The 15,299-nt window shown below is 32.9% G+C and overlaps 1 protein-coding gene across 1 annotated transcript in view; it reads left to right on the top strand.

The window, feature by feature from the left end:
• The window catches only part of ss (aryl hydrocarbon receptor spineless), a 296,589-nt gene that overhangs the window by 265,276 nt on the left and 16,014 nt on the right, over positions 1-15,299 (top strand). The window contains exon 5 of the mRNA XM_089640585.1: positions 7,719-7,808. Within this exon, the coding sequence (XP_089496711.1) occupies positions 7,719-7,808 (90 nt within the window). The remainder of the gene's footprint in view (positions 1-7,718; positions 7,809-15,299) is intronic.

Below are 15,299 nucleotides of genomic sequence, written 5' to 3'. Positions count from 1 at the left end.
TGGGTTCGTAAGTGGGAGATTTTGAACTTTAAAGCAGTTTTCATAGGCCTATAAATTATTTTTTTCTGGGCTTATAAAAAAATAAAAAGACTTTTTATTTTTTTTATTTTTTATTAATTATTATTTTTTTTATTGTACGACAGACAGGTAAGTCCAATTATGGTACAATTTTATTAAAACTAACAATACACGTACATATTTTTTTTAAAACATGGTATAGTTATATTAAACACATCTATATCCGCTGGTAGGGCATTCAGCAAGGCCATACCTCTTGTCATGCTATGTTGGGCAATGACATCTGTCCGACCCTGCGGTATACAGAATAGGTCGTGGCTACGATTTCGACAGTATTTATCAGGAACGAATAAGCCACAGCATGACAGGAGATATGGGCAATCGATAAGGTTTTTTAGTAACTTTAATTCAAATACCATGAGTCCGGCACTAAGCCTAGTCTCCAGGCTTTGGTAATTTGTCTCCTTTAGCAGTTCCACGTGATGCATGAATTTCGGATATATTCCGTATAATCGCATGTAAACATACATTAGGAATTTTTTTTGAATTTGTTCAATCATATTTATGTATTTAAGTTGATAAGGTATCCAGACAGTACTGGCGTACTCCAGTATATAAAAAATACTCGATTATTTCAAAGGTCAAGATGTATTCCACTCGCTGTATTTAATTAAAGCATCTGAAACATTTCTAGGCGACCAAATTTTCAAACAAAAAACACATGATTTTGCATTACTACGTAGTGCATCGCCTTAAGCATATTAGTAAGTTTAAAAGATCAGCTTCAATAATGTCAGTGTTCACAGTCCTCCTTACTAGGATTTTCTGTTCCGATGCGACCTGTAGTGTTTACATTTTTGTATTGAGTATCTTCGTAATATTTGCAAGTTGATTATCACTCAGTTCTCTCAGCCATGTTTTGCCTTTAGTTTTATGGATCATAAGAAAAAAAAAGATTTTCACCGGTAATCCTCAAACACCTGTCGATCATTGCTAGAGTGATTAGGGTTGAGTGTTGAGTGTTTAGCATTCAGCGTGCAGGGTTGCTAGCCCCGCCCGCGTGGTGTCTTTGGAACTAGATTCCGAGGTGCAGAGGACCGAGGACCTAGTGAGCGGCAGTCACGCCAAGAACGTGCGTGATCCCAAAGCGTTCCCGTAACGGCTCAGGCATTGTCTGCCGCGGGTCACGAAGCCCGACACCGGGCTCTGCTTTCCCTTTCCATTGATGGATCGCAGCGCCCCTAACTGTTGAACTTGGGCCGTTGCGGGGCGGACGCGTGCCGGCACGCCATCACCAGTCACCGGTCACAGTCACAGTAGTCACAGCACAGTCAGTCACCGGTACGCTACGTACATACATTACGGAAAGAGTCTGTGAATCTTATCATTGATGCTTCCCTAGATTAGAGCGGAATGTGAACTAGAGTCTGGAATAAAATTAAGCTTTAATGGATTGGTTATGAATCAATCAAAGTTTTAAAGTGTTTCTACAAAGACACCATAAATACCAAGCAATTAACAATCTTATGCTTAGTATAGATGTGAGAAAAAACGTGAGAGCTGAGCCACGAATTACAGGAAAGGAACGAAGTAACCGCAAGGTAAACTGAAACAAAAACTGAACAAAGGGAGAAAATTTGTGTGTTTTTTAAGATTTATAACAATGTTGCGTTTAGCGTTCGATGTCAAAAACTTAGATTATTCATTGGGCCAACATCATAAATAACTCAGCAAAAAATCAGAACTAACAGATTTGACGCAAGGTCTGATGTATAATGTATATGGTCACTTGGCCCGTCGGAAGTTATCTAATGAAGAACGTTTTTAAATAATTGTAGTATGTACTGCCCGATTCACAATGCTTTCGCTTTGTGATATTCTACAGGCGCTTAACTAACATTAAAAAGTTATTGGTTTTCCAAACCAGTTATGAGATCAATAATTATCGAACGGCTTGTTCCAGCGGAGCGCTTTAAATCAATGAGTGTTTTATAAATCATATACGCCTTGCCGGCAACCAAACAAATACAAAGTGTGTGTGTTTTTTCTTATAGAAAACAAATAAACAAAAAACTTTTGTATTTACATACGAGTATCACGTTGCTTTATACTGGTTATGGGAATAATATCGATTTGTTAAATGATATATTTGTTAAGTCGATGTTTTTCCAAGTTAATTATAAATTAACAAAGGTATAAGTTTTAGGATAGGGCACATACTTTACTGTACATAACATTTGATAATGGCAGATAGACAAATGAATGCAAAAAGAGGACACAGCGACAATACAGTGAAGCCCTTAATGTGTGGTTAATTATTTTTGATCTTCCCATTAAAAATATATATATGTTTCGTGCCCTGAGGGACATTGTTTGTCATCTTTGGGGATGCTGCGTGGACTGAACTTGAGTCTTGAAAAACCCATATTTTAGAAGGGATGAAACACAGAGGCAAGCAAATCATTCCAATCGAAGCTTCGATTCGATTGATAAAGATTTGTAATGTCGGTAAATTGTCATCGTTCCTGAGCTTGACTGCAGGTTGCCAATGAAAAAACAACACTTCACAACTTCTAAGTGGTCTTAATTCATTTGATATGTACTATTTTTTGTTCGTTAGCGATCTGCAATCGTGCATGGGAACGATGAGAAATTATCGACATAATCGATAAATCGATAATTAAAATATTATAATCGATAATTATCGGTTTATCGATAAACCGTGCTAGATACCCTGAACCATTTGATTCTTGAAAATAGCTAAGATGGAAAGAAATTTTCATCGCACAGCGCAAAGACAATAGATGCATTTAATTTTTAGAAATCTATAATACCATTTTAAGTACTACCAACGAGGTATTAAACAACGTTTAATTAATGTTTTTTATGTTGGAAATTGAGTTTTGTACATTAAATTTACGGTATGCGTTCGAAACCACCCTGTAAATAAAACCATAGATCAAAGTGTCTAATATTTTCTCAGTGTATTTTAGTATGATGTCTTCGTTAGCCAAGAAAAAACATGCTTAAACAATTAAATTAATGGTAGAAAATTGACGACAGGCAATCTATTATAAGCATTAACTCTTACTAAAATTTATAGTAATACAAGCTAGACAATTTTATTATTAAAAAAAGACGAAGCGTAGGAATTAATATAATATGGAATCTTAGCAGCCAGTTCGGGTCAAATAAGGTGGTAAATAAAATAAAATAAAAACTAATTTGTTTAAAGTTTATATTTCAAAAAAAAATCACACAGTCAAATAACTAATTTTTGATTCACATAACCACAGAAATCACTGATTAAAGTAAGTCAGGCATCTACCGAAAATAACATTTTTTAAAAATAGTACCCACTCCACCCTCTGGAAACGTTGGCTTTCCACGTGGAAACCCCGAGCTTTACCGCGATAATACGAGTTGTATAAAAGTTATATCATAATGTATTATCATTTGTTGTGTCGTTATTCGTTATATGGCTAATTCTCTGCAGGCATAATCCTTTAGAGTCGGGGACGAAGGCGTGAATTGGGCCGCGCCCGCCACAACCCGCCCCGATAATTCACCAACTCTGGCGGGAAATATTTTTATGGAGGGCGTGCGGGAAAATGGCCGACTTTCGCCGTTGTTTATGAACACTTGAAGGAAATAAATTATCCCGGGAAAAACACACTTTTTGCAACACTCGGATAACAGTTAGTTATATTAGTGGTTTGTGGCGACGGAGCAAGGTTAGAATTAGGAACGTAATATGAGGCGTGGACAAAAAACTATAAATTTAATTATACGTTTTATTATTCATTTTAAAGTTTTATTTTCTCATAATTTTAACCTAGAAGCGCAGATAGTGTATATTTTAATGGATGTACGAAATATGCCTGCCCGTATAGAAATATTATTTGTTAGAAAATTTGTTGAAAATGATCGTTGAAAGTTTAAATAATCTGAAAAAACCTTATTTACGTATTTATACCTACAAAGTATTGTTTTTCGCAACTGTGGGTTCAACATGCTAGATTTTCAAAACTGTTTAATATAAAAAAGGTCGGTAGGTAGGTACTAGTACCTACCTACCGACATAGTACCTACCTACGATACTTACAAAAAATGTAAGTATCTAGATACTTACATTTTTTGGTACATATTATCCACACTAACCCAAGAAGGAATAAAATTACGTTATAAACATTTTTCTGTGATAATGCAGCCATCATTTTATTGTTTACGGTAAATTTAACTTGAGTACTAACTGTTAGTTGGTACCTACAACCTTAAAAATGTTAAATTTATCTCAAATCACAAACAACGTGATCAATGGGTAAGCTAATACGATTAGAAATTAGACTACATTACCTATTTGACAACTCACGTTTTGTGCTTTGAATATTTAATATAGTGAAATAACCTGTATAAATTAAGATTTATAAAAATGCTAACTTTTTCATCAATTATCTACCCGGCTTCACCCGGGTTTCAAAAATGTAAATAACGCATCAAAAACCTTTCCAAAATATCGGAAGCTTTAACTAAAATATCTAAAAATAATCATATTTTCGAACAAAATTAGCTTTTAACCGTTAAATTCTTTATTTATAGCATTATTCCATAATTTACTGGTTCAATCTCTTGAACGCCAGTGTAACCTTAAGGGTACAAAGAGAAAACTCACTAATAAAAAGTTTGCTAATTTATTAAGAATTTTTTCAAATTGTTCTTATTCCGGTTAAAACGGGATTGCAGGCCTTTAACAAATGAAGTGATAGGTTTTCCTGATAAAGGAGCACAAACACGTCTTTCAATATTATTATGAATTTATTGGAAATTTGTCAGGAAACAGCCAACAATCCCGTTTTTGACCCGATAACTAATATTTTTAAGAGATTTGTAATAAATCAACAATACTCACTTTTCTCAGAGTACGTTCAAAAAATAATAATTATTAATAAATAATAATTATAAATATATTAACACATAATCGGGCAAGACAGCATAATTTATAAAAATATTCACTTAGCAAAAAAACGAATAAGTTCAAAAACGGAATCAGATGGGCAAAATCAAACTTTAGAGTTGCGGATTATCAAAACTTGCTTTAGATTTTATAAAACATATTTAAACTCTCCCTTAGTTCACAAATATTATTAAATATGTTTTTTTATAACTCGTTCCTTCCTACATAATGTTTCTATTGTAAATGTGACACCCCTGATTCGGCGAGAATTTTAAAAGAGGGTGTAGCCAAAACCTGCGCTGTTTTTACGAACTTGATTGTTATGATTAATTATACCAAATTATTTAGAGTAAAGTTATAAACTTTTCCCATAAAAGTATTAATCATATCTTTACGGTAAAATATTTCATTTTAAATACTCAACTACCTACTCAAATAAGAAGAAAAAAAAACTTATAAAAATCCACAAGGTTTTCAAACATTATTTTGAGGTAAAAATCGCTATAATGATTTGACGGATTAAACTATAATTAATATCGGCCAGTCCATCAAAATTTGAGCAGTTATAGCTTATAATAATAGCATTGTATTTACTTTTAACAATATTGATTTATTTTACTGGACTAATTGTTCTTACAAAAATAATATACACGAACCAGCAGTTTAGTAAATTTATTTCGTAATTTTGTAAGCTTTTATTACAAAGGGGAAATCATTTTAAATTTCTTTGATTTTGTGGATCAAATACACATAAAATCGTTTGCAATAATCAAACCTAATAAATTTAGTTTAAAAAATATATGTTATTTTGGGGAGGGGGGACTTAAGTTAATTTTTTACTTAACTTAAGCTGGAAATAAACCTTTGTTAATATCGAAACAAAATGACAAGTGAATAAAAACATAGAAAAAAAGAACTTTTTTAAATTAATTTTTTGTACTTAGAGTAAAAAATTTCTCATTGTTGTCATTAATTGCTTATTTCTTAATCCTGTTTTGGATTTTCTCGTATCTCGTAAAATTTATTTTTAGTTATCTTGTATGTCTTAAAAATTGCTTTATTCACATAATTAACATTATTTTTTATGAATTTTCAAACTTTCCTAAAATCCGTTTCCTAAAATTGATATCAGGCAAAAAAAATACAATTATGTGAAGACGATTATAAAAAAATGTTCTCTTTGTGTAATGTGCTCTCTATACATAGTAGGGTAGATTACCAACTAACGCGAGATGACTTCTGGAACACAAAATACAAAAAACCTGTAAACCATAACTACCCTACTAGGCATAGAGAAGCACATATGTTTATTATTAAAATGTTGCAAAATGTATACGGAGAGAGAACAAAAATACATAAAATTCCAGAATTATTTAACGCATTACCTGAAGACATTAAAATGAGACATTAAAAATTCAAAAATCAAAACGAAAATTAGATCGTTCTACCTCCGTGAAACATGAAAACAAATAATATTGAGGATAAATACCTAGATCTGTGAAAACCAAATAAAATCAAAAACAAATAATATTGTGAAAAATACCTAGAACTGTTAACCATTGTTAAAAATAAAACAATTACTATCATACATTATGATCATAAGCATTATAATAATTAGTAAGTATTTTTATATTAGATATATACTATTAATTAAATATTATGTATAACGCATCAAGTTGAGATTTAAATATATTATTATAAGCAAATAAATAAGAAAAGTGAGAGATTTATTACAATCAAACTGATTAATCAGTTTTTCAGGATTTAAGTAAGATAAAATATTGTACATTTAAATAAAATAAATAAAAAAAAAAAAATATATATATATTCACACATCTATTGTACAATCAATGTGTTTATATATATGGGACATCTGGGATTATAAAATATCCTGGAATAAAAAATGTTATTTTTATTTAAAGTAGCACAATCCATCAATGTAATATTTAATCATTGAAGTCAACGGTAATACAATTAAATCTAAGTAAAACGTGAAACAGAAAAGACAGAAAATTAAAAATGAAACGGTCGCAATTGGGAATCGAACCAAGGATCTCTGACTTACCGGAACAACGCCTCTATAAACAATCGACTATTTTTTCCTAAAAATGGGTAAATTGTATTTTTTTAAATATTAACAATAAAAAATACTCAGCCTAAACTAAAAACCCGTCAAGGTACAATAGTGTTTCGAGTGATACAATCTTAGATATCTCTAAATGGTATAAAATAAAATTGCTATCCGCGTCTGTCTGTTTGTGAACATAGTTCTTCTAAACTACGCAACGGATTTTCATAGGATTTTCACTATCATTTAGAGAATATCTTCCGGTAGGTTTATATATATATAATACATCATATTAAATTTATAGATAGAAGGAAAAGACGATGTTTTGTAATCAAGTAGTTAAAAAATATGTCAGGCGCTTACATTGTTAACGCTGGCTAAACCTTATGAGATACTTGTGAGATATAAAGGCCGAAAAGTCCGCGATGGTATTTGTCTACCTCGGATAACCCACAGCAACGCTGGGTACACGTCAGCTAGTTAGAAATAAGAAAGATTGGCCATAAACGATACTAGTAGTATGAAATAATATTATTGCAAATCTACATCGCATTGAGAGTCAGTGTAGCTCGGCGGCAGTCGGAACGCTTCCATGACATATCTCCCTATGTTTATTATTATCTATGATAGATACAATGCAGATAATCAATAATCGTTGTTTTTTTCTTTTCTTTTCAGGCTCTGAATGGCTTCCTTATGATCCTAACCTGTGAAGGGGAGGTGTTCTTTGCCACACACAGTATCGAGAGTTACCTAGGATTTCACCAAGTAAGTCATTTAATCAATTCATTTTTAGTGAATGGTTTTTATGTTGAAAGTATTGCAAGTACATAATAATGGGTGTACCAGCAGTTAGCATATACCTGACAGATTTTTATCAGCGATTCCTTATTACTTACTTGATTACTTGGAGTACAAAATATTGTGGTCGAGTGACATTTTTGTTGATTAAAACAAAAAATATTTCTTTCACGTGTCACCTCACCATTGAGAAAAACTTCGTGTCAACACGCTTGTACCAGGTTATATGCACAAATTCTGTGAACTCAGAATATACCAAAGCAAAAACCTTTTCTCAATAACTTTCACATGCACTCTTTCTGCGCGTCACTTTACTGTATGCAATTGATCATTGCTTACCTGCTTGAATATAATTATATGAAAAAATATCTATTTCGTTGTAAGTGATCAAGTGATCAAGTGATCAGGTGATCAAGTGATCATGTGATCAAAGTGATCAAAGTGATCAAAGTGATCGAGTGATCAAGTGATCAAAGTGATCAAAGTGATCAAGTGATCAAGTGCTGAAGTGATAAAGTGATCAAGTGATTAAGTGATCAAGTGATCGTGATCAAGTGATCGTGATCAAGTGATCGTGATCAAGTGATCGTGATCAAGTGATCAAGTGACCAAGTGATCAAGTGACCAAATGATCAAGTGATCAGGTGATCATGGCACGATGAACCAAATACTCGAGTCTGGCGAAGTAAAGAGACAAAATAACAGAAGAATGAGGCAAGGAGTGTGGCGGTCCGTCCTCTACGACATGATGGTTAGTTAGTTAGTTAGTTAGAATAAAATTCAACTGTTCATTGTTTTTCACGCATTCTGTAATAAAGGTGAATCATAATATCTGAGTCATATTACTTCTACAGCAATGGTTTGCTTATTCTTTTCGACGACATTAAGTAGATCTTTTAAAATTATTGTGGAAGCTTTAAAAACGTATCGACTACGCAATCATTGTAGTGTTCTTTCATCGCAACCGGCAATCTTCTATAATAAAGCATGTAATACAATGTTAAGTGTATTACCTGTGCTTTAAAACGACATTAAACACCTGCGCTTTGATTACAAAATTGCTGCCAGCTTTGCGGTGTCACCATTCTACTGTTTTACCTATCACTTGTAAATAGAATACAGAATGTTCCTAATAATTAACAATGATCTACGGTGTTTTTCTGCTGAAGATTTGTGTAATTTAGACACATCATGATAGCCATAGCAGAGGTGTAATTTAAAACTTTAAATGGGTTAACGACTCTGATTTTGTCAACTACGTCTTTGATACGAGAGAACATGGTATATTATCTATATACTGGAGGTGTATAGTAGTTTTTATGATTCCTCAATGTTTCATATTTTCGCTGTGTATTAAAAGCTGAAATTTTTTATCAAGGTGTGGATAGGTTCTTAAGCGCGCGAGCGTTATAATTTACGCGATTTAAATTGATTCCGTGTAAAAATCGTCAGCGTGTGTGCTATGTCTATTTATAAACTACCTATAAAATAATTAAAATACAAAAATATATCAGTATTTTAAAAGCGTTTTCAATATTAATAACGAAATGTTTAATAAACCCAATGCTACATTAATCTAAATATAATTTACAAAAATAATAAATACTCTTAAAGTATGTAGATAACTAGACCTATACGGTATTCATCTAGATCAGAGGTTCCCAAAGTGGTCTATATAGACCCCCAGGGGTCGATATCGGCATGCTGGGGGTCTATGCAACGAGAAAAAAATTTGGGGGTCGACGAGATTCAAATGGGGGTACATACGAGCGGACCCCCATTTACCTCAAGTCAACATTTAGGAGTTCCGTAAATGACACAATAGACCTAACACAAATATAATAGACTGAGAAATTACTTATTTGATATTTGTATTTATATATTTCGTAAAGTTGTTAATTGAGGTTTGTAAATAGAGTCTACGTTCCTTTTCTCATCAGAATTAATATATTGAAGCAAAACATTGCACATTAGAAGCCGCGAATTTTCCTAGTTCCCCAACTTGTTTTTGAAAAACGTCCAGGATAATAATGACGTTCAACATTTAAATGCACTTTATACAGACTTCAAAACTAATTTTGATCACATTTTGACTATGGAAAATGAATCATGTGACAAAAAGAACTGACCGGAATAAGCACTGACAAAGAAATTAAGGGGCAGTTCTGTAGGGCTAGCTACAGAAAGAAATTCCCGTTGCTTATCCTGCTTCCTTTTCATTTGGTGTAATACCTCACAAAGGTGCCCCTGTCTGCATAATGTAAAAACAGAGCAACTATACCGCCACCCGGTTGTTGGGCAGGTAAGGGAAGGGAATATTTTTACTAAAAAAATAAATGATTATCACATGGGACGTTAATAGTTTTACGAAAATTCAATATTCGGCAGGCAGGGGGTCTACGGAAAAATAATATTTGGCCTAGTAAGTGGTTCATGGGGCAGAAAAGTTTGGGAACCTCTGATCTAGATAATCTTATGACCAATAATTATAAAGTATGTCATTAGCGCAGACCCGTGAAAAGAGTGGACGTTGTCTCAGTAAAGTATCTTCACTCTATTGATTAATATAAGCATCTGTCAAGCATTTGAACAAAACAAATAAGCATTTCGAATAAAATAAAATATGAATTACGATTACGATTACGAATTACGATTAATTCATAAAACAACTTTGATATCTACTTTATCGCTTGTGTGATTTGATCAGTAGTTGCAATTTTGAAAATTAAAAGTTCGTTAAACTTGAACAATGTTACGCATTACACAGGAATATTTCACATTGCTTACAACCTACCCATGCACTAACAACCAAAATGAGTAGGTATATTTAATTATCTGGATTAATTTTTTGATTATTTTACTTGCGCTTCCTTTTCATGTGTCTAACTAACTGTTACTGCATCTCATTTGGTCTTATTACTATTACCATCTGATGTTTCTATTTACTTGACTGATTTTAAGCTACATTAACCCTTCAGGTTTGTTCGCTTTTGGGAACAACTCATAATATGGTCTCACAGAAATCTATGTGTCTCTTTTATTGTTGAGGTGACAAATGTGATCTAAACGGTGTTAGAAAGAGAAAACATCACGCTTTATATTAAAATATAGAAGTTAACAATAAAAACAATCAAAATCCACGTTTATGAAACCAAAGGTACAACCGCAATTTGAAAAAAAAAATCGAATTTTTTTATTAATTATTTTTATACTAAACAACAAAAAGTGAGGTGATAATAACGTATACATTTGTCTAAAAAAAGTTTTTTTTTATTTATTTTTCGTTATCAGTAATTCTACAGGGTTTTCCAATAAGAGGTGTTATTTTAATATTCAATCGTAAAAGATAAATGGTTTCGTTGCTTGTGTGGCACGTAGTGCCATTTTGTTGAAAGTAAACGTTGTTCAGATCAATACCATCCAATTCCGGACATAAAAAAATCATTAATCATCTCTCGATAGCGCAATCCATTCACCGTAACTGTTTCTCCAGCCTCATTTTCGAAAAAGTAAGGTCCAATGACTCCGCCGGACCATAAACCACACCAAACAGTCACACGTTGAGGATAGAGAGGCTTTTCAACAGTAATTCTTGAGTTTTCCGAGCCCTATATGCAACAATTTCGCTTTTTGACGAAGCCACCGAGGTGGAAATGGGCCTCATCACTCAAGATGATTTGCATTTGATTCACTCAAGTGAATTTTAATAATTTCAATGCGTTGTTGAAGCATGTAACGTTCCATTTTTATTATTGGCGTAGTTTCTACTTCTCAAATGTCAAAAAATGACAGCTTCAAAAGTAACATTTACCGAAATAGCGGGTTATTGAAAATAACACCTCTTATTGGAAAACCCTGTAGTTACAAAAAAGTAAAGTGAGCCATTTTTTTTGTTTGCGTTCAGAATTTTAATATTTCAAAAAATATGTGTTTATTTTGCTCGAACTTGAAGAGTTAATGTGTTTATGAGGAAAAATTCTTAACTGGACTGTCCAATAAATATGTCATTCATTACTTTTGTAAATTACCAACTCACAAAGAAGTTAAAAAATGTCGTAAGCGTGGTAAATATAAATACATAATTAAAAAGCAACACGGGTTCGATCTCCTCGTCCGGGCCGAGCCATCGTGAGTTCTGATTCGGTATTTGTCTTGTAATTGCGCCTTGAGTTTCAGTGATAATTTATCCAATGGATTATTTATCGATCTTGGTATCGGTAAGAGCCCATATTAAAATACCTCTTGATTCATGAATGGGGTGTCGGCCAGTATCACACAGGGAGGGGTATAATGTATACGAACCGGTCACAAAAATCTAGCAGGACCGCATTAGAACCACGTCAATAATATCTCAAATATATATGTTTACTTTTCGGTTATTCATATTTTATTTTATTTTACTTATTTAAAATTAACGATAACGGCTTCCGTGGTAGAAGGGTAAGGCTGTCGATTAGCAAGCCGGCGGTTGCGGGTTCAAATCCCTACTCTTAGTATCGCCCTGGTGTAAGACAACCATTAAAAATTTAAATGTTCGCTAATACATTTACTGTTCAAATATAAAAAAAAACTCTTTTACAACACAACTCCACCACTAGAACAATAACCAACGGTCACTACAAAGTACCTTCACTACATACCACGTCAGCTCAAAGACAATTTTTCTTCCTAGCTCCTGAAATCTTTAACCTTATCCCTGAAAACCTAAAAACCGCGAGTCAACCCCATTCCTTTAAAAAACAAATACGGAATGGATACACACGGAATACATTACAACTCATTCATTCTACACTCTATCAATTTAATCACCTTTCAGGCAAAACATAATATATCCTTATTCCCTAACTTAGCGGTATAGTATGTACATAATTAATTAGTGTGATCTATTTACTAATAATTTCTCAAATTTTTCATCTTCTTATAATTCTTTAACTTCTTCATTCTCTTCTTGCAACCCAAACTAACTTTACATCATTTTTCTTTTTTCATAATATAGTAATGTATAGATTCTGTACAAACTGTAAAATTAACCCGCCATAACACAGGGTCATCCCTAGCATGGAGGGTGAAATATCACAAAAACCATATGTATCCTCTAAATCTTGTATTAATAAAAATAAAAAATGGCTTTGGCCGTGTTAGGTGGCCAAATCTGAATTGCCATGTACTTCTCCGCCTTCCTCTTCCCCATCAAGTAAGGACGCATTGGTCCCACTTACACAACGTGTGCACTATTACGTTCACAGGCCAATAAGCGTGAATAAAATTTTAATGTTATTCAAAGATTTGTTTATTCTAAATCACTTCGTAACGTCTTGTTAAATAAATAAATTTAACAGCAAATGTCAATTAACACAAAACACCAAACTAAACATAACCTTAATGGTCCAATCAACTCGTTTGAAGGACTTCAACCAACGCCATTTTTTTTCACACGCCCATCACCGATCTGTCCAGATGTCCATCTGGATCTGGAACCGTAAGATTGCATTGCGTGTGCGTGTGAAGTGTGTCTCTGTAACATCTAGTTTCATAGAAAATGTATGGATTGTAAATTGTCCAGATTTCTTAATGCGTTGCGTACATTGCGTACGTGGGCCCAGTTCTTACCTTTATCATGTAACTTGAATTAGAGTCATTCCCATAAAAAAAAAGATCGCATAATTTAATTGAACTGCCTGGTTTTAAAATATCGCCCCGTCCTCAGTCCGTCTGGTCGACCGGCCCCGCAGTCTGTTAGTAATGGACCAATAAATCTGTAACAATCATCAGAGTCCCGCTGGATGGCTATATCATCTCCAGCACACATGCGTCTTCCATACACAAGACTGTAATTGTGTTTATTTGTTCGCCCATGCGGCGTAAGGTTACACAGGGGAGTAGCCGTGTTTCTTGCAACGTATAATTCAGTTCTGCGGCGTTGGAGTACGCCACTGTTATGTTTATTAAGTATATTGCATATATAAGCAATGCAAAAGCAGTTTTATTTGCTAACTTTTGGGGTGTTTTTATACCTATTGACCAGTGGCGTTCTATCTATGACCAAAAGTAGGCTGTGTAGTTTGTCAAACTTGGTTATGCATGTATATTTTAAATTGCTAGTTTCATTTTCTTACTAGCATTCGAATAAAGCTGTCAAAATAAAATTACGTATTAGAGAAACAGTGTATCAATGTACGAATTTCTTGGAATAGGTACACCTTTTTTTGCTGCTATTGACACTATTTTATATCGTATAATATATATATATATTTATAATACCTATATTTCATCATTTTGTTGACTCTTTTAATCTGGAAAACAAACATTCCCTGATTACGAATAATCTGAACATTTGTTTTTGAATTCTTCTACTCCCATCAATACCTAACAGCGGAGAATATTCCTTGTGCAAATGATGAAGGATTTGGGCACGGGCTAGGATCGAACCCACAACTCATTTGCATTTGCAAAAATGACAAAGATTTATCTTCTGTGGGTATATTTCTTTGAGTACGGCTGAGCGAATTGAAAAATATTTTGTTCGTATGTTGTACAAACCATTCCAATTGAATGATTCATACATTTGGCAGGCACGTAGCTAATTATTCTTCATCCGAATAAACTTACAAAAGTTATTAAACTTTAAATAGTAAACTGATAAATTTCTCTTTGTGTATCTACATAAACAGCTGACAATATATACATATAGTTACGCTATTTAAGTCATCCTGTAATTTGATAATCATTTAGGTTATTTTTGGGTGTGTACAGTTTGGAATCATCGGCAAATAACTCTATTTGCGTTTATCAGTGTCTTTATAATTATAATTTAAAATTATTTTAATTATTTTTACCAACTTTATGTCCGGGTTAAATCTTCCCCACAGGAAAAACTAAACCCTTCCACACACTTTTCCACAAATTATCAACTAGTCAATCCACATTATGCAAGTGCATTTAATAAGCATAATAAATACAAAATAATACAAAATCAAATCACCAGAGATCAAATGGGAAAATAATTCACAGAATATTTTCATATCAGAGTGTTTGGCTCGGTAGAATTTCTAATTGGACGTATAAATCCTACTGATCACTCAGTATAAATATTTAAAATATCTCTTTTTTTTATTAAATTATTATTATATCAGAGATTATTATATTATTAATACGCCATTATTATTTTTTTTTAAATTACCTTTTGTACTTATACTACACCGTTTTTATTCTATTTTTAAAATTTTTTTACACTATATATTTAAATTTACGTTTGTGTAGATTGCACATGTTGTGGCGTTTGTATTTTAAATAAATACGTAATAAATACCATCTTACATTATATGCATAGCTACGTTAAAAATTAAAAAAAAAAAATCATGAATATACAAAAATTACGATAGCAAATAGGATAGACCGCCATAAAACACTGCCTGCTTCATTTGCATTCATACAGAATTTCATACGTACACAATTTTT

The sequence above is a fragment of the Hesperophylax consimilis genome, chromosome 15 (assembly GCF_061612785.1).
Source record: "Hesperophylax consimilis isolate HC1 chromosome 15, BYU_Hcon_1.0, whole genome shotgun sequence".
Classification (NCBI taxonomy): domain Eukaryota; kingdom Metazoa; phylum Arthropoda; class Insecta; order Trichoptera; family Limnephilidae; genus Hesperophylax; species Hesperophylax consimilis.
The sequence above is the reverse complement of the archived record's forward strand: the minus strand, read 5'-3'. Positions and strand labels throughout refer to the sequence as shown.